Below are 21,448 nucleotides of genomic sequence, written 5' to 3'. Positions count from 1 at the left end.
ATTGAGGTTGCCAGATTTTTTTTATCACAAAGACGTTCATGATAACGTTTAGCGCGCGATGTGAATCACGTAGAGCATTGAGTTTTCATGAGCGGGTGGTTTGAATTTACACACCAAGAATCATTGAATATCTTCGTTAGGAGTTGATATCGGTAATTTTCGTTGTGCGCATCGTGTTCTACGTAAAATTTTGGTTTTAGAAATATGTATCAGAATGCTGAAATCCGTACCTTGTCTAGTGGTCCATTGGTAATATCATTAAAGAACTCTTCGTGCCCAAGTTTTTTGCCTTGGTGTGTCACACCGAAGAGAAAATAAGAGCCTGCATTGAATAGGGAAAGAGCTTGACCTGATCTTCCTGCGCAAGCTTTTCAGCCAATCAGATACCTAACGACCACTTTTGAATTCCTTTTGGAAAATAAAACAGAAAATCAAAACCATATATTTTTTTCGAATTCAACCGACTTTTCGGGACTAATATATCTATGACTGACTTCTCGAGGATTTGGCATTTCTACTGATGTATAATACATCCCACTTTCTCGAAAAAAAACCGAAGATCTTGATTTTTCAGTTTTCAATTTTCTTTAACTTTAGTTGATGTTTTTGATTATTCCACTGACGCAAGTGGAAGAAAATTGAAAAATAAAGATCTTCCGCGCTTTTTGGAGAGAGTGGGATGTGTTATACGTCAATAGAAACGCCAAACTCTAGAGAAGTCTGTCATGGGCGTGTTTTTCCCGAAAAATCGGCTGAATTCGAAAAAAATGTTTGTGGTTTGATAATTTGATTTCCCATGTTATTTTACTTAAGGAATTCAAAAGTGATCGTCGAGTGTTTGATTGGCTGAAAAGCAAGCGCAGGAGGATCAGGCAGTCAAACACTTTTCCTATTCAGTGTGGGCTCTTGTTTTCTCTGTGTGTCACACATGAGTTGAGGTTTGCAGAAGAAAAAATGCAGCATCTCTGAACAATAATCTTGAACAAGAATCTGTTTGAACCCAGTAGAATCTGGCGATTGTTAATGCTGCTAGTTGTACAAAACTAAGCAAAATACACTTTTTACTGTATCGTTTCACTGGATCGTTTTATAAGAGCTCATCTATTCTGTAGGTGAATATTGTTTAAATTAAGTCATGTTAAAGTTGGGTTTTAGAAGATTCTATGCTTCAACCGTTCATCTAAAGAAGCAGACAAGTGTCAAATTGCCGAGATAGTTACCTTGGACTGATTGAATGACTTCCCTTTAGCATTTACGCCGATAAAGCGTTTTATTGAATTGTGTACAAGAGGTGACCGCATTAAGCTAACAGAATTTATCTTCACAAGGATTAAAAACACTTGGTGGCAGCAAAATTTGATGAAACCTTGGGTAGTTTTAAAAAAAAGTGTGGGTATGCAAAAATGATGCCATTTAAATTGGGTGGCCAAGAAATAAGAGAACTTACTGGGTAGAACCAACCAAATCTCTTCGCCATGGCTGGATGAGGAAAGATCTTTTGCGGCAACTTGTCCAAAGCGGCCAACAACGGGTCATCATACCCTTCGTAAAGCAGCTGCCGCACAGACTTGCTGACGTACGGTTTTGTTTGAATAGCTCGGAGAGCAGCTTCTATTGCAAGACGCTTGATTAATGATAAGTCTTTACTTTTTAAAAGAGAGGCCACAGTCTAGAAAAAAAGAGAAAAAAAATTATTAAAGGGGGAAAAAATCACAAAAATGTAAAAGAATACAGGGCTATTAGAGATGCTGAAAATGACTTGACGGTAAAACTCAGATGCCAGACATCTTGATATTGAGGTCTCAGATCCCCTCCTATTTTGTTTTAAGGAAAATGAGCTAACTCTGGAGTTTGAAACTTTTGCGATACATTCTTACGATGGATAAAGAAAAATCACCAAAGTTTTCAAAAAATTACAGGGAATAGCTTCCTGATTAAAAAATAAAGCATGATAGGAAAAGTGCAAGGTCACAAGCCAAGATGTCATGTTCCTGATTTTAGCTACCTAATCTGATCTTTCTAAAATCTCTCAGTATGAGAGAATTGAATCTCTTGGACAAAATCATAACCTCATAAATTATAATCATCCATCAACATGAAACTGGACATAATAATTACATCATTCATGCATCATCATGTAGCCTTGAAAAGGAACAACCCGCGATTTTCGGATGAATTTTCAAATTCATGCATATTTTTTTTTTTGTCTCAAAGACATTAATCACCCTTTTTCCATTCGAAATAAAACCTAAATATGAGTAAATATGCGAACACATTAAAAGTCTAATTGAATCTCCGGATAAATTTTTGTGCAGTCATCATAATTGGGTTTTTTTCTTTGTGTTTTGAATACTGATCTGAGGCATATGTTTCCATTTTTTAGGGTGCAACCAAACATTTTTGAACCTGGGTGTCATCATTTCAGAATTATCAAAGAGCAACTGCATGAAGTTACGAAGAAACACAACAGTAAAAATGGAAAAAACTGGGTAAAAAAGGCTGAAGTGTTGGAACACTAAAAAGGCAGGACATTTCAAGCCGTCACATACTCATTTTCAGCTGCAAAAGTGATCGAAATCAATGCAATTAAATAATTAAGTTGAGAGGCAACCTTATCCCAGTTGTTTATGAATTTGGTATTAACATTGAATGTTTTTGCGGCTGAAAAAGGGCCTGTGACAACTTAAAATGTCCCACCTCCTTTTACCTTCGTTTAGCCTTCTTTAACCTATTTTTCCAATTTTTTTCGTTCTCATATTTTTGGGCTTTGTGGTTTGTATTAATCATTATGAAAGAACTTACAAAAAATATTGGGTTGACAGATGTTATTGTGTCGTCCAATGATAAATTAGTCCTTGTTAAATTCTTCATGAAAATCCATTTGCGAACTTGCATGAAAGTGACGGTACTATTCTCATTCCATGTTATATTTTCTTTCTTGTGATACTCTCTAGAACAGAAGAGAATGTTAGTAGGGGGGTCAAAACATTTGAAGTATGCTGAGAAGAAAGATACAGATTACATGATTACATTCTAAGTCATAAGAGTTGAGTATAAAGTACTGTCGGTCAAAGAAATAATGTAAACAACTGAAGTACTTTCTTTATGTGTGTGCGTTATTAACTGAAGTGCTATCCTTCTAATTATAAAATTGACTCCCTGAGAAAGACAGTATATTAATGATGCAATGTAGAATGGAACTTGATAATGAGACAATGATAACATTTCTTTTTCAAAATGCCTACATATGGTTAACGTAATTTAAGAAGTGATAGTAGCAGTGATTGCCCACTCAGCAGGATTGGTTGAAATCGAGAATTCACCTAACTTTTGTTTTAAGAGGACGGATAAAGACATTTTCACTGAATTCAGTGGAATTTGAGGTCCAAGACTTCAAGTAAAAGAAGAACTTAGATCCACTAATTTTCCAATCTTTTTTTCTTCCTTCGATGATTCAGTTTTTCAACAGACTGCTTTCAGGACTGATTTAATCTCAATACGCCAGGGAGTAAAGGCTCTTAAAACCTTACTTCCTTACCTCAAACAAAAAGCTCAGTAGGAAATTTTAAAGTTTTTTTTTTGGAAATTTAAAGATAAAAAAATGGATGAATGCCTAAAAAAACCTCAGCTTTGCACATAAATAATGATGATCATTCTAAAAGCAGATACTCACTAATATTTAGTGCCCATACAATTTTCATCTGCATCATTAATCTACTTCGTTTTACCAGCGAACAGCGTTTTTAAGAAGCAAATTTTATCGGAGAGGAAACATCGCCGGTAGCAAGTGGAATATTAATACTTCCAGAAAGAAGCTAATAATTAGGCAGAAAATGTAGTTAGGAGAGCTCATACCGAAAAACATATGGTCCTTTTTCGACAAATTTTGGTTTTTCAGTACCATCTAAAGTCCTCTCTGGATTTGCCCAATGGAAGAGATAGAAGTCCATGTAAATTGGTACTGGTGGTTCTCTCCACATGGCGAAGGTTCGCGTGTCATTTCTCAACATCAGTTGCTGCAAAAAGAAAAATTACGAAAAAGATAACTATTTACTCTTTTGAATAAGTTTGAAAAATCTTGTTGGGCTCATTACGCTATTCTACCTTGGTGTCTCCAGAGAAAAACAAGTGTCAAGAATAAATATATAGGTAGTACATTAGACAGTTCAAATGAAACTTAATTATATCTTGCTACAGTTATTTGAAATTTGGTTAGAACTACATGCCTTGTCATTTTAATCAAGCGACACATTATACCATACGTACGGAACTTTTTTTTTTAAATGACTTTGTACACAAGGTACTAAGGTTGTGCGATGGAATGAAGAGGTAGGGTCTGTATTTAAACTGGAAAAATCAACTTCATCCAAAATTATAACAGAGATAAGTTAATCTCTGAATAGCTACAGGGGATTCACACCTCGCCCATACAATTTCATAGACATCCTGGAAACTGTTTTATGAGTTTGCCCATATCTTTACTAAAAGCAAAAAGAGTGATTACAAGTCTCCCAGTGTTTGTTTTAGAATAGCCGCTAGGATCTTAAAAACATCTTTTTAAAGCTTAGGATTTCAGACTTAACCACGAGCGCTGTTGCGTTTCTCCAGGTATTACACGGGCTTGAAATAAAACTTTAAAATCCATTCAATTGCAATCTGTATCTTTAAAAATTTTATGGCAATCAGAGGTACCATTTTAGTCACCATTTAAGTAATCACTCACTGCAGTGTTTATTTTTTCCATAAATAGCGATTTTATCGGTTGATTATCGCGATTATATCGAGGGAAATTTATCGCAATATTATCGAATAAAAAATTGCGATTTATGGCGATTAAATCACTATGCATTGCAATTTTTTGTTCAATAAAATCGCGATCACTTTTCGCCGATAAAATCGAGATTAAATCGCCATATATCGCGATTTTTGTTGCGATATTATCGCGATAAATTGCCGGGCTATAGAATCGCGATAAATTGCCGGGCTATAAAATCGCGATTTTATTGCAACAAGCTCAGGGATAATCGCTCAGATGTTGATGATCTTAGCGATTTTATCGCCGACAAAATCGCAAAAAATTGCTATTTTTCCGTTGAAAAATGCTACTTGGGTCCTACGTCACGATAAAATCTGCGAGTATTTCCTCCGTGTGTTCTTCCAGAGCACTCGTTCTTTTTTCGTATGGTAGACACCTTGTACGACACGGCGAGTGCCGCTTATATTCTTACCGGCTCGATGACGGTGCGGTAGATGGAGGGCCAGAAGCCGCTGAGGAGGGCTCCTCCCAGGAGGAAGATGGTGCCAAACCCGAAGAGGAAACATTTCTGCGCTATCGCCCAAGGCGTCATCCTGAGCCGCCCGGGGACTTCGGTTCCGAGAGATGGAAATACCGGGGTCCGTCCCCGATCCGCAGAGCGGATGCCTAGATTCCAAACGCAGCCATCACAAACTTGCACCTGCAACCATAAACATCAACCATTAAAGACATTCACTATGTCCAGTGACTATTGCTCTATTGGTAACAATATTAATACAAGAGCTGAAATGCGTTTCAACGTGTATTGTGCGGTTATTATCAATTCGCCTTCAACTGCGTCCGCAGCAATTGTTGTTACGAATATGTTGTGCGTGCTAATCTCAGTCCATTACATACTTGACTCTCTGAAGGCGTTTATTGTGCGAAAGTGGAGCACCCTGTTAGAGAACAACAAAAGTGAGATTGAATGAAGCGCTCAATCCCTACTTCGTTCCTTCTCCGACAGATCGCGGTACTTGCGCATATATAACGCCTTCAGAGAGTCAAGTATGTAATGAACTGAAATCACCACGCACAACATATTCGTAACGACAATTGCTGCTGACGCAGCTGAAGGCGAATTGTTTATTTAAAAAAAGAGTATGAAGGTATTTTGCACGTAACGAGAGATTCGATCGACATGAATCGAACGAAAAAAAAAATGTGAACCGATCAACACCGATTCAATGGACAGGTAAATATAAGAGCGGATCAAAATCAGAAAAAAAAAACAAGCATTTACTGTGAAAATTTCCAATTGCGATACCTCGAAATCAGGATCAGCCAAGATTTTGATTTTTTGCGATTTAAGTCCACGCTTAATAGAGACTCGCACCCCTTGCAAGCCGTTTTTAGGGTCATTTTTATCGCTTTCTTTTTTTGTTTGTGTGTTTTGTTTCAAGACCACTGTGGCAAACCACTAGAGCCTTTTTTGGTTGTCTATTGGGAAACTCGACACATTCTTCCTTTCTTGTTGGTAGAGCACAGAAAGAGTTGTTTGGAAAACTTACTTTGATGTTTGACAGTGTATACTAAGTTCTATTTCCTTTTCTTTCATGAAATTACAGTACGGTAAATCTAGTGGGAAATGCACTGAACACACGAACTTTCAAGATTTCCTATTCATTTGAGCAGAGTTCCATAAAATAAAAAAAAAGCTTGCTCCATCGTACTGACAAAGTGTTCGTTTATTCCAGACATACATGCGGCGGCAAGTTTGACAAAAAATGAAGGATGTTGAAAAGTGATTCATAGCCTTATCTCTCAGCCAATTAATTTCACTGTAAAGCATTAATGAGAGAGTATTCAAAGCGAATGATAATTGACTGATAATGAAATGAAATTATTCTAACGTTATGGCGGTGCATCATCATAAAAAACAACCCTACCGCGCTCGGAATAATGCCTACGTCTGTATAAAATAGGATTATCGCCTGCAGATATTGCATACGGAGCTTCCGCACGGGTCAAGTTGAACTACGTTGAAGCTCTCCACGTGAGTAGGGCGTTCTTCCTTCTTCTCCTCACTCTATGGAGTCTCCGTGGCGAAGCGTGAAATTATCGATATTTTCCCATTTGAAGCTATTGAAGCTACCCTGTTCATCGATCCTTTTCCATAGGTTTAAATGACAGATAAATCTATACATCAGAAAGAACGCCACGCCACTGTGGAGTCTTGAGGAGTAAAATCTATATGGTAGATGAAGGTCGAGGTGTTCATTTCGAAAGATTTTGAAACAGTTCATCATTCCTGGATCGCGTTGGGCAGAAAGAAACCAAGCCAGAAACATCAGCTATTGCCAAATTTAACTGGGTAATTTAATTTTTTACAAGTGAACGTTTCCGCGGATTCTTTGGAAAATGTTAAGGAATTTGCTTCGTGTTATGCAGAAAATTTACTCAAATTTGCAGAAAAATCTGCACAACCCGTTCTCTTGAAAATATTTAAATTTAACTAGTTAAATTTGGCGATTGTTGACGCCCAAGTAGCAGTGATCGCGATAAATTGCGATTTAATTGGAGAATGTATCGCGATTTTATCGACGTCGCGATTTATTGCAATATTATCGGGAGAAAAATCGCGATAAATTGCAACAAAATCGCGATATTATCGAACGCGATTTTATAGAGATAAAATTGCAATAAATTGCAATTTTTCATTAACGCATGAATGACGCATATGAAAGATGTTTCTATTCCGCCGCCGCCGTTTTTACCGAGATCCGTTGGTAACTTAACCATCTCATTTTTTTTTATCAATTATTAGTATAATGTTACAAAGACAGACTGGTAAGCTTACCTGAAAACCGGTATTTTTACTGATTTTTTCAGGTAAGAATGCCACTTTTATTGGTAATCAATCCCCGGTAACTTTACCATTTTATCCCGGTAATTCTACCACAGTCGATAAAAACTATTGGCGTTTTTCCCAAGGTCCATCGGTAACTTTGCCATCTCACTATTATTGGTAATTTTACAGAGACAGAATGATGAGATTACCAATAGAACCTTATTTTACCAACCGTATTTCAAGGTATGAAATAAAATACAGAGGAGGGAAAATTAAAAAAAAAAAAAAAAAAAATAATCCAATGAAAAATCGGTGTCAGTCAACGCAAAGACATAAGTTGTGAGGTTGCGAAGCGCCGATCCATGTATAAGAGGCTTCAATTCGCACACGCAAGTCATATAGCGGTCATAGCATAGTGACAATGTGCTGGCCTTCCACCGTAGCGATTGGGGTTCGAATCCCCGCGGAGGCTCCGGGGATTTTACGCTCGTCTTCGTCAAAGGACCTGACGGCTGAACCTAACGGCAATCGGCTGACAACTTTAACCCCTTTTTTTTGGCGATTTTATCAATCGCTAGGATCATCAACATCTGAGCGATCATCCTCGATCTTATCGCGATAAAATCGCAATTTTTTCGGGCCGATAAAATCGCAATAAAATCGCGAAAAGATCGAGGATAATCGCTCAAATGTTGATGATCCTAGCGATTTTATCGCCGATAAAATCGAGGATAATCGCGACTTTATCGGCGATAAAATCGCGATTTTTCCGTTGAAAAATGCTACTTGGGCGTGGCATGGTGCCTTTCTGCTAAACGAGGTCCATATAATGGGGTGATGGCGATACAAATGCATATTTTCCGAATAGATACCTGTTCGTGCTCCGCGGTGTGTTTGTTGCCTATGCGGTAAAATTGAAGGCAAACTTCAGGTAGACAATACAGTACCTGACAGTACCTGTCCATAAGTTTACCCGTGGTCTATTGGTTCCATATAAGTTTAAAGAGCGAGAATGATGTGTGTTTTTCGAATAGATAACTATGTGTGCTCTCCGGTGTGTTTGTTGCCTATGCAGCTAGATTGAAGGCAAAATGTAGGTAAGGAGACGATATCCATCAGGTTAGCAATGTCGTTTATCGGTTCGATTAAAGCTTGGATCAAATCAATCAAAGCGCGATGGAGTAACATAAATATAAGTTTTCGAATCAATATTTGTACCCGTGCTCCCCGGTATGTTTATTGCCCTTGTTGCTGTAGAAATTGAAGGTAATAACCTCAGAAGGAAAGATATCTGGCAATAGGTTCACGTATTGTCTATTGGTTCTAGCGAGGTCTATTGAAGAGGGAAACTTAATTTTAAGTTTTTAAACAGCCACAACTCCAGCCAGTACAACTTTCCGGTAGATTTTCACCGGAAAGTCACCAGAAAATCACACGTACTTAATTGGTTTATAAGTCACCTTTAATCCGGCCCTGCACTCTCAAGTTGCAGTGATCGCGATACGTTGCACCGCGATTTCATTGATGTCGATTTACTGCAATATTATGGGATAAAGAATTGCGATTACTTGCAATTTGATCGCATAAATTTGCAATGAAATCGTGATTTTATCGACGGCGATTTATCGCAATATTATCAAAAAAAAAAAAAAAAAAAAAAAAAAAAAAAACGGTCGTGATGAATTGAAATAAAATTTCGATTTTATTGAAGTAGGTTTTACCGACATAAAATTGCGACAAGTTTGAGGATAATTGCTCAGATGTTGATGATCCTAGGGATTATACATCGTCAAAAAATCGTAATACAAATCGTGACTTAATTTTTGAAAAACCGCTATTTTTATGGTTGAAAAATGCTACTTCGGCTAACCGAAGATTAACAAATGGATAGACTGTGTTTTTTATGAGTCTTTTAGAATAGTATTAGCAGCGAGAATATATTGGAAAAGTTAAGAATTTTCGGTTCTGGTCAAGAACATATAAGAGGGTTTAGAATATGTTTTGAGTTGGATCATCTCACTGAGCACGAAACATACGGAACGAAATCTAGAATTATTCCATGATCAATCATTTTTGCGAAAATCATGACGTTTTTCGGGTTTCCCTGATGAAAAAAAAAAAAAAAATCCATCGATGTTTCCATTCCCGGATTTCTAGGTTGACAGAATATCGGGCGTATGTGATGCCAAAGCTTCATTTTAAAAAGTTAAAAAAAAAAAAAAAAAAAAAAAAAAAAAAAAAAACCGTAAACAAAAGTTGAAGTCCGGCTTCACTGCGCGCAGTTTATAGGATACGATAAGTGAGAATATGAACGATTGAAGCAGCTGCAATCCCATATTACGATCCATTAAACGTCCGAAATCGATTCAACGCGATCGATCAATATAGGACGTACTTCAATCGAAAAGAATCATCCCGCTTATGACAGGGACTCTACGACCCGTAAGAATACATGCATGGTAGGGTCTATGTCACAGTGGAGATAGTTCTTTTTCATTTAAATCAGTCCAATAGACCTCGCGGTCCAGCACTCGTAGAGAAAGTAGTACATTACTACACGCTAGACAAACGTTCAATACTACCGCACCATAAAAAACGCCGTATGAACATTCGACTGTTGCCAAATTTGCTCCGATAAAATATTTACTTTTGAAAATATTTTTGCACATTATTCTTTGAAATTTGCAGACAATTTAGATTAAATTGCATACAAAATTCTGTGAAACATTCAAAGAAAATTATGCATTGATTCTCAAGAGAATCCGGTTTTTATCAGCAAACATTTGGCAACATTTCAGAGACCATACAGCATTTTCCCACCAAATAGAGCCTCGGTGACGCGATGATTTCGTTCTGGTGAGAATAACTTCGTAAGAAGTGGACTAGCTTAAGCCTAATTCCCCTCTCTTGCGCCTGCCATCGCCTGCATAATATGCATATTGGGCAATTAACGAACAATAAGTTTTGATGGTACTTATTGTTAGCCGATACAGGTATAGCCTGCTTCAAAATTATGCAAGAGCCCTCTTTAAAAAAAAAGGTGCGGGTGCACTGTGCAGTGTCAGACGCTTGTACGAACGCTTTTGCCTCATGAAAAAAATAAATAAATTGAGCTACCAATCGAGTATTATACTTGGGGAGGGTGAGAGGGCAATAGACCACTAGACGAGATGCAACTTTAAGCATTGTGATATATGTTCTCCCATCAAAATACGTAGAATACGATTTGCCCCGCGAAAGTTGCATAGTAATCCCTTAGCGAGATATTTATTCATGATTCAATCCTCGATTTTTCCAGCAGTTATGCAAGAGCATGAAAAATTATGCGTTTTTCACCTCAAGATCACGGCAGAATACGCGATTTTTCTAGAAATTTTCTTAGAGCCTAAGAAGTAATACGTAAATTTCATCTCAGCATCGCGAGAAATTAGCGATTTTTCCGGTGGTTTTTTACAGGAAAGCGAAGAACTATGCGTATTTTCATCTTAATATCGTAGCAAATACGTGATTTTTTCAGCGGTTTTAGAACGAATGAAAAATCGCGCGTTTTTCACCTTAATTTCGCGGCCAGTACGCGATGTTTCCAGAGGTTTTGAAAAAAACATAAAAAATAGCTCGCAGTTTCCAGATAGTAAATATCTCAGCATCTAAAATTTCCGCTAAATTCTCGTACTATCAGCACTAGGGCGTACCATTTACACTAACAAAATTATGCTGGAAAAATGTAACATGTCCTATTCTATATAGTATCCATGCGCACAGCAAACTGGACTTTATTCCGCAAGAACTAATTTTCAAGAGGACGATGCTTACCACGTAGTGGCGATTTTACGAGTTGGCAACACTGTTTTTCCTCTATTTGAAGTCCATTTAAAATATCGATTCCGCGTGAGGCGAGCTGCCTCGCCATAAATCTATTGTTTTACATACATTTTAATGGAGGAAAAGCAGTGATGCCGACTTTCAAGAATCGCCACTGTTGCCGAGGTGCGGGTCTAAAACATACATCATTAGTATCCCAAAGAATGGAGATGTTGCAAGTGTGAGGACTTTGCGATTTGACTGTTTTTTCTTTTGTAAAAGTTCGCGAGAGACACGATGGTGCTACTGGTTTTCTCAGAAATCAACTCCCAAGCTCAAAAACAGCTTTCAAGTTGAGGCCAAAATGGAGAGGATATCCCACGCTATCCTGAGAGTCCACCTCTACATCAAAACAAACTCTCCATGCAAAGAAAGGGAGCAAATACATTGGCAGAGATGCAAGTGTTTTCAGTTTAAGAGTCCTCAAATAAAGTGGCAGCCCTGTCAATGTATTTGCTCCCTATCTTCGCACGTAGAGTTTGTCTTGATGTAGAGGTGGACTTACAGGATAGAGTGGGATATCCCCTTCATTTTGGCCTCAATTTGAAAGCTTTTTTTGAGCTTGGGAGTTGATTTCAGAGCAAACCAGTGGCACCATCGTGTTTCTCGCGAACTTTTACGAAAGAATCTGCAGTCAAATTGCAAATTCTTCACACATGCAACATCTCCATTATTCGTAAGCATGGGAAATGCTACACTTGGATTACCTTCACCTTACTATCTTCAATGTTCACTCGAATTTTTTTCCATGTAATGAGGTGCCTTTTCCTACAGACGGACACGAGTACCTTTTTCAACGCTAACATTTAGTCAAACTAAAAAGAAGCAACTATAAAATCCTCTCCTCTCAGCACTAAGTTTCCTTCACGAGCACCGGCGCGCCAGTTACGCATGTAAAAATAAGCTATGACTCAGGAGGATTCCACCCGTGGGATTTTATGACACGATGAAGAATGATCCGTAATGGCCGAGTGGCAGTCTCATCACGCTGGTCATCAGATGAGACGATAATCGCCGGCGTATAGACGTCATGCAGACGTTTCGACGCTCGGAGGCTCGGACTGGTTCGTCCCAAGGTCCCCACTGCCGGCAAATTACGCGAAAAAATTGGGCGATTTTTTTTTCGCTTCGACTCGAACGGCTGGAAAAAGCTCAACTTGCTCTTCCGCTTGCGCCAAGCGCATAAATTAATTTCGGATTCATCGCGAATCCGGTCGGAAACCGTAGTGAGTTTTTCATTTTTGTGCTGATTTTTTTTTCTTTCTTTCCCCTTCCCCTTCTTCTTTTTCTTTCCAGAATTAGTTTAGTAGAGACAAGTTATTTCGACGGTGGAAGGTTGTTGTTTCTTCTCTGTGAAAAAGCGCATCACGTTCTTCGGTACTCTCTACGAATTACCGGACATATTAACCCGGCTAAAACCACGGCTAAATGGAACTATGTGCAAGTGGAAAGATTGGATGTGCTCGTTAGTTGAGGGTCGTAAGAATGAATGGGAATTATAAAGCGCCAGTGACGTCAACAGCAACGAAGCCGTCTCCATTGTTGTTCTTGCTGAACTTTAACTCATGAGCCCTGTCCACAAGGCTCACATGTCCACGGCTCACGAGTTAGTGCTCAGTTCCTTTTGATTTCATGTCAAATCTTGCTTTTCCATTTTCTCAAAAAGAACTATATCTACTTGTAAATTGTTTCTTATCCAGCTCACCATGAGTACATCCCATCTTCCCACTTGAACACAGTTCCTTTCGGCATAAATAAATCCAATTTTTCAGCAGCATTTTTAAACCGTCGACAAGATTTTTTAGGTGTTCATAAATGCCCAGACGAAAGAAGGTAACTACATTTGGACCGCTTAAGCGGAGAGGAACCAAGCCATACCAGCCATTGCCATTTTGTTGGGCAATTTAATTTTTTACATAACCGATTGTACGGATTTTTTATTACAAACAGTGAATTTTCTGCGAAGTACGAGGCAAATTCCTCAAAGACTTCATAAAAATCTACACAAGCGTTCTCTTGTAAAAAATTAAATTGCTCGGTTAAATTTGGCGACAGCTGATGAGTCTTGGTTCCTTTCTGCTAGACGCAGTCCACCTCAACATGAGTTTCCAATTTCTGACTGAAAATTCCACTGATTTTTCCTCTAAAACGCACAAGAATCGGGAATTTTTTTAATCGAGATTGCACAATACCCTGGTAAAAATTGGCGATAGGAGCTGCGTTTCAAAATACCATAGGAGTTCTTATAGCCGACTGAAGAAGGCTATTAAAAATCATATAGCTGCCTGTAGAAAGCGGAGCAAATCATACAGCCGGGCTATACGAAGCTATAAAAAGTATACAGTCGGGCTATAGTTCCTATCGCCGGCTTTACACTTTATCACCATTGGCTATAAAAGGCTATAAGAAATTGTGTAGAAATTCGTGTGCTTTGGAAATCATTAAGTTTGATACGGAACTACCTTGATATTTACAAAACACACATTATATTTTCCTTTAAAACATATTTTTTTTCATCAATTAAAATGAGAATAATCCATACAGAGTGTGCAAACATTCAAAATCATGAGTTGAGAAACGCTAGCTCCGCGAGATTAAATATTAAAGCGGAGCGGAGCGGCGACGCACTGGCGCCTACAAACCTAACAGGGATACTTCACGCATTGCGCAATGCGTCAAGTATCCCTGTTAGGTTTGTAGGCGCCAATGCGCGTTTCGCGCTCTCTGCCCGCCCGTCGCGCCGCGCCGCAGCGTGCTACGGCGTCTGAGGCAACTATTTCGCGCCAGTGATATTGCACACTATCATAAGAAATTGAAGGAGCTCCAACATATTAAGAATGACAGGCATCCTTCAAAAGTACGGAGCTTTCCTCGCAAAATAAATCAAGAAAGGTACTACGGCACAAAAAGAAAGCGGTAGTCCAAAAACTCACTAAGTCCTAGTATCCGTACTTAGTAACGTTTAGCATAAACTTTATCGTCTATCTGTTGCTTAATCGCCATCGGCCATACAAGGCTATAAGAAATTGTGCAACCGGCGATAGAAGCTATTGGAAATCTTACAGCCAGCTTTATGTCTATGGTATTTTGGAACACAGATTCTACTGATTCTACAGATTTTATAAAAAACTCGAAAATTTAAAAGATAAAATAAAATCGTGAGCTCTCCCTTGCTTGGGTCCCTTTCTGGCTTTAAGAGGTCCTTGGTCCCTTAAACCAAACCTCCTCTCACGGAGTGCTTAAGTCGATCTCAAATCGGGTGAGAACTTCATGAATCTGGCACTGAACCTTTCAATGATTTTAGGTGTTTGCTGACAATGAGTTTAGCCATAAAAAAACATCAATTTGCATTTTCGTCTTGAAGAGCAGGAAAAACCTGCCAACGGTCACAAGTTTCGTCGCATCGGGAAGTATTCAAAAGGCTTGTCGCGAAAATGACATGGAATTCGGACGGATTTTTTCTCACTTGCCCTCAATTTTTTGTTCCTCTCACCTTCTCCAATGCAGCGCAGCCGAAGAGCAGGCAATTCAATTTGCACAATTGTTTCGGTTTCACTTTCGTTGCGTTACGGTCGCGGAGCGAGATAACCTATCTATCCTTGTTCACACGATTTCCGTTCCCACCGTTGCCAAACCTCTTGGACGGCTCATCGAGCATTCTCAGGGTAGCAACGAAAGATAAGAAAGAAATGAAAGATTGGAAATTTCAATGAAATATTTCATGAAATTTCACTAGGCTGTGAAACATTTCATTTTTCAGAGGCTAGAGTATGCAACCCGCACTCAAACACACAAAAACAGAAGAAAGTCACAATTTTTACATTTTGCGAAACGTGAAAAGGAACCGGTATTTTTTAATATCTCTCAAAAATTTCTGATTTTTCATGAAATATTTCACGTGAAATTTCAAGATTTTATTTTTCGTGAATTTTGCCACCATGAGCATTCTAAATATTTATTGAAGGTAGAACTACGAAAACACGGATATCGATTGCGGTGTTTCAAAATTGGCGCCTCATTTTGTAAAAACTACAAGCATTAAAGGACATTAGGACCGCGTTAAGCAGGAAGGAACCAACCCATTGCCATCAGCTACTGCAAAATTTAAATGGGCAATTTTGTTTTTTAAATGAAAACGGCTGTGCGGATTTTTTTTTTTTCAAATTTCGTTAAATATTCTGCAGAGTAAGAGGCAAATTCCTCAATTATTTCAAAGGAATCCTCGCAGACGTTCTCTTGTAAATAATTAAATTGTCCGATTAAATTTGGCAATAGCTGATGTGGTCTGACTCCTTTCTGCTAAGTAAACCCCGGTCCATCAATGCACGATTTTCAGAGCATATTCTTGGAAAAGGTAACAATAAATCACAAAAACTGTTGTCAAATCAAGAGAGGAAATTCAAAACCTGGCGCTAAATACTTTCAGGTATTGCTAAAATTGTGCACAATACTTTTTTTCTGTAAAAGAACTTGAAGGTCTCTACTTGATGAACTTTCCATGTGGAAATTTTCTCAAAATTCTGCTCGCATTGGCATGACAAGAATTGTTATTCTTAGACCACCAAATTCCTGTAAAGTCGTTGCCCCTATAACTTAAGGGCGTATCTCCATTTACACATAAGCCCTGGAGGGCATAGTGTCATATGGGGAACAGGGCTTACATGGAAATTGAGATACGCCTTTACGCCAGGTGAGCAACAGAATGAGAGACAAGTTCAGTTGTACAATCTGAGTAAAGCCTGATGCGCTTATCAGATTTTGAATTTTCATTCTTCAAATAAAAATGATGGGATATCTTCCAAAAGAGTAACAATTGGCAGAAAATCTACAGTACTGCAAACAGAGATCTGTAATTTGGTAATTTCAACATTCATAGGTATCCTTGTTACTAGTCGAGCATCGTGAGAGCTTCAAGGTAATATGGAGAACTGTTTATTTTCAAGATTTTTTGGTTTTTGGCTACTCATAATGTGAAAAAAAAAAGTTGAGCTATAAGCCAACTTTACAAATATATGTAATAATTGCGACTCAGGCCATGCTTTAATGAAAAAAACAATATGCAATATATTAAAATCCTCTTGCACATTGTTTCTTTATCAAAGCATGGCCTGAGTCGCAATTATTGTACATATTCGTAAAGTCGGCTAATAACTCAACTTTTGTTTTTACTGCTTATTTTCTAAATGAAAACATGCTCAGAAGCTATGCAATGCCGCAAATACAAAGCAAGTTTGAATGTAATAAAGAGTACTTAAGACTGAGGAATTTCCAAAACTGTACCTTTGAAATTTCAGAAATAACTGCCATTAGGTAAGTACTGGTCGTAAAGGGAAATGCTTGGAGTAGGTTCTGAAAAGTTCTCAATATTAAGTATATTCATCAAACAGTCAAAACCGCACCTGAACTTGCATATTTTGTGGGAGTTTTTCAGCCAACGTGCCTTAAAATTTCAGCAAAAAGCTTAAAATCTCAATACAGAGGGAAAGAGCTCGTATGAACACAATATTCCGCAATATGTTATTCAGGAGGCTGCGCTGCACTGAGGATTGGCCCAACAAGGCTGAAGCGCGTCTGCAGCTGCCTCCCTGAACGGTCGTAACTAGTGTTGCACCAAACAGCATATCTCTTTGACGGAATATGGTGCTCATATCTTGCTTCTCTCTGTCTTGAGATTTTCAGTTTTATGCTGAAATTTCAACGCACGTTAGCTAAAAAACTCCGACAAAAACTGTCTTACGACCTGTGCGTCCACCGCAATCAGTTTGTGTAACCTTGCATACACTTCTCTACTAGAAAATTAGATTCTGTACAAAAAAAGTGTGACCTATTCTTCTAGATTGGTTGAGATCTATTCAAAGCCGTGTGTGAACCATTCTTCTACTTAGATTGGTTGGGTTCTGTTCAAAACAATCTACTGTGACAGGATAAAAATTTCAGTAGACACAATCTAACAATCCATGTGCTCAACAGTAAAAACTGCTTTTGACTCAAACCACGTGAGAGGTATTGATTCAAGTATTTACTCTTCAGAGAGAGGCATGTCACTCCCCTTTGATGATGAGAGAGCCACTAAATTTAGACAAGAAACATGTCCCAGTAAGCAATTCTGGTTCACAACAGAGCAGAGTTGGTTATTTTCTTGATTAAGTATTAAAAGAAAGATGATTCTTGAATTAGTAAAATATTGATTTCTCCTAATAGGAAGATTTAAAATCACGCTAAAAAACCATGATCAAGCAATTTTACCTATGTGTTTTGCAGCGTTTCTGAACTGGGTTACATTATGCAATCTACCGCTCCTAGCGCACACTTAAATGTTCCGACCTCATCAACAAATTATAAAATTCAATGTGGAGAGAGAACAGTTTTGATGATCACTTCAAGTAAGTGGATTTTTTTTATGAAAGTTGTCATGAAGGTAAGGCGCACGACTGTGTTATCAACAGTGTTGAAACGAGCCACGGGTAACCTCTCGAAAAGTAGTAAACACCTGTGTGCGATGGTTTCAGTGTTGAAGCGGAACGTGGATTCCCAAATATGAAACTTAACTTAAAAATGACATAGAAAGATGGACTGGATTCTTACCAGAAATAATGATTATCCAAAACCTTAAGTGGAGAGTTCAGTGCCGCACTCAACTTGACACTCAAAAATTAGGTGGTCATTGTGCACATGACGGACCAGAATAACTAATGACAGGAACGCGATTACTTTAGTTCAGGGAAGTAATTGAATCACTGAATGCACATGCAGTTCATCTTACACTGAAAACCATGAAAACTCCGAGGTTCGACGGATTTTACGCGCTTGAATTAGCTACGAGGCGTTATCCAACATTGACCAAACATTGACTGAGGAGTTCAGGAGTGAGGTGTTTCAAGAATTTGTAAATTGTAAATATTCAGGAGAGAAACAACAACAACAACAAAGCAGGAAAAAAACAAACAATGATGCCCGCAAGGAAAGCTAAAGGCCAACATAAGTCTAAATTTCGCAATATTTATTGAGTGCTGTCAAAGCGTCTTTCGCATGAATTAAAGTTTAAAAGTAAGCTTCAAATCATTCTCCGAAATTCTCACACAACATTTTTGAGACTAAATTAAAGTCTTTAAAAATCCTTGCGGAACCAAGAAATTCTTTTCTGTCTGAAGAAATAGCAAATTTGAATTTAGAAGAATCCGCAAATACGATTGGCTGTTGCAATTATCCTCTTTTATGGCGGTAATTTTAAAATGACGGGCTGTGGACGGATATTTTTACCATGATCCGCACAAAAAGCTGTAAGATGTTACTATTACAGAACGCACGCGATCTGTTTGAATGTTAGACTGTTAAACTTTTGCTCTCCAGATGCGCGTTAAAAGTAAAAATAAATTCAAAAACTTCTCGTTAAATCATTTTGCCAATTTCAATGATGGTTGACCAACTTGAAGTCATTCCAAGAACATTTCTATGATCTGATAGCCATTTGATAACCAGAGGATATTTATCATTATCATTCAGCATAAGATTTCAGGAATATGAATGACATATTTATGACAAGGACACGAAATTAATATGCAAACCTTTGTCATACTACATGACCTTCATGTTGTACTGTAGGTAAACATAGAGTACCTGTATAGGGAGAGTAGCGACAGATCGTTTCATGGAGGGCTTAGGGCCCAAAAGTGCAGCCACCCTTCTGAGCAACTTCTAACACACAAAATTTCACTGCCAGCCTACAGATTTCAATTCTAACCAAGATGGCTAAGAATGTACATAAATGAGCGTTTTTTCGCAAAAATAAGTAAATTTATGCAAAAAGTAAACCAAATACATGCTTTCTAAACGACGGTTCGTGACAATTGTATTTGTACATCGCTCTGGACATTCGAAATTCATAGGTTGGCTGCCCTTTTGGACCCTAACTTTATTCGCGGAGGCATCGGTGAAGGCCTGATGGACTTTCGGAGTTTCAGATCTGTCGCTACTCTCCCTATACAGGTACTCTAGGTAAACATAGGGATATTTTAATCCTGCTTTGCATGCAGTGCAGTTTGATTCATGAAGGCGAAGGTCAAGAGCCTCTAATCTCTTTTTAAGAAGGAGAATAGGTACATAACAATGGGGCAGTCCGAACTTCCTAAATTACCTATACGGCTCATGTTTTTAAAAAAATAACTTTGGCTCTTTATCAAGAAATTAAATTAATGGAATGAAAATGGCATACTGCCAAAATTAGATATTTTTAAAATGGAGTATTTACAATGTAAAATCACACCATGCAGAAGAAAATGTTTTCACAACGACTTTGCTCAAATCAATGCTTGGCCATTCGAAGAACAATGATCTGCACCTTAATATTCTAACTTCTTATTACTTCAAATGTGTCTTCTAATAATAATAAAAAATAAAAACAAAAAATGAATTTTTTAGACACCTTAAAAAGCATTACGTCTCCTTCAATCTTCAAATGATACCTTACCAGCGGGCCGATTATTAAAAGTTTAAACAGCCCGATAAGACATCGAATTGCAATATATTGCATGATAGGGCTATGGCTTGTCGTGTCAGGCTGACATAATTTCAATAGTTGGGCCGCTGGACTCATTATATTGATACACCAGTACAAGAAGCTGTAATGTTTTTTCTATTTTTTTCCATACTCGCGATGGAATTTCCGGAGGAATTGGGAGCTTATAATTTTTTTTAACGAATCCTGTATAAAAGGGACCTTATAATCTTGTACAAAGTTTCCAACTTTGAAGCCATTATAGTGCATTAAGTGAAGCCACTCTCACCATTGCTATGTAATTGGTCCGACAAGATGGGAAATGGGTTCAGTGAATGATGAAGTTAGCACACTGTTTTGAAAGTCTCAGGGCAGATGAGAAATGAATAATAATTCACATTATTTATATTATTTGCTGATGAGATACACCCCTATCTAGAACGACTGCTGGATACGAAGTTTCGAATTATGTTTGAATTGGTTACCATGGAGGTAGATGACTGGGCTCCCAAGGAGACCTTATTATATCATTCTAATCTTGCACTTTTAAAAGTTTTTATCACTTTATTTTGGTGAATTTAGATATAATATACTCTTAAATGTTTGGTTTAGTATGATGCATATTTTGCAGTGCCAAGTGCATCTTACATAAAAATAAACGAACTTTGAATTTTAATAAAATTTTGAGCCTGATTTTTTCCGTTACTTTTTTTTTTCATGTGAAGTAAGAAAGGTTTCCTATCGTACTTTAGATGGATACTTCAACAATTTTTAAATAACGAATGGTTTTCTTTTTAAAGTGCAAATCCATCAACAATAATAACAGTACTACTCTGCTGTGCTAAGGAAAAACGCTGTATGAACCTCCTCCAGTTGCCAAATTTTCGTTATTCAAATACGAATTTTTAAGAAAACTTGGGAATGATTCCCGATCAATTTTTCAGAGAATTTTCTTTGTAATTAGATCTATGTCATCTGAAAATTTTCAGAGAAAATATTCATAACTCTTCAAAAATAAACGTTTTATAGAAGAAAATTTAGCAACTCTCGAATGTTCATACGGCATTCTTCCTTAGCGCGGTAGTATTGCAGGTACGCGAGGTATTACCGGAATATATAAAAAACTAGCTATGATTAGCTCGCTTTGCGAGCCGACACGGCTAACCAGGGAGTGCCCCTGGACCCCCAGTTCTTTGCTTTGTGATGAACTTGCGACTCGCTCCACGAGCCGCCCCCACCCCACATAGTTTTAACATTAATACAACTTAAAAAATTAAAATGATTTATAGGCTTGTCTATATACTAATTTTCTGTTTTAAATCTCACAAAATATGCTTCTGACGCTGTACTTTTTCCTTAAAATTAGATTTTAGTAGACTGATAGTGAATCATAAAATTTGGTAAGTTTAAATTAATAGATAGTTATCATCATCCTGCAATCCATGAATCTACGAAAATCAATCAATATTCTAGTTTTAAGGAGTGGTAAAAAACAGAACGAATACAA

At 37.7% G+C, this 21,448-nt stretch overlaps 1 protein-coding gene across 2 annotated transcripts in view; it reads right to left on the bottom strand.

Moving 5' to 3' along the window:
* The window catches only part of LOC109032269 (protein croquemort), a 28,597-nt gene extending 10,294 nt beyond the window's left edge, over positions 1-18,303 (bottom strand). Inside the window, exons 1-5 of one of the 2 annotated variants that reach the window (XM_019044309.2) lie at positions 18,033-18,303; positions 5,229-5,456; positions 3,856-4,016; positions 2,803-2,950; positions 1,448-1,669 (exon numbers count right to left, since the gene is read on the bottom strand). In XM_019044309.2, the coding sequence (XP_018899854.1) occupies positions 1,448-1,669; positions 2,803-2,950; positions 3,856-4,016; positions 5,229-5,348 (651 nt within the window). In that variant the 5' untranslated portion in view covers positions 5,349-5,456; positions 18,033-18,303. Of the gene's footprint in view, positions 1-1,447; positions 1,670-2,802; positions 2,951-3,855; positions 4,017-5,228; positions 5,457-6,306; positions 6,461-18,032 lie in introns of those variants that run through there. The other variant, XM_019044311.2, reaches the window with a different exon arrangement.
* Between the last annotated feature and the right edge of the window lie 3,145 nt (positions 18,304-21,448).

The sequence above is a fragment of the Bemisia tabaci genome, chromosome 3 (genome assembly GCF_918797505.1).
Source record: "Bemisia tabaci chromosome 3, PGI_BMITA_v3".
In the NCBI taxonomy this organism is placed as follows: Eukaryota; Metazoa; Arthropoda; class Insecta; order Hemiptera; family Aleyrodidae; genus Bemisia; species Bemisia tabaci.
Note: the sequence above shows the minus strand (reverse complement) of the source record. Positions and strands in the feature narration are given on the sequence as shown.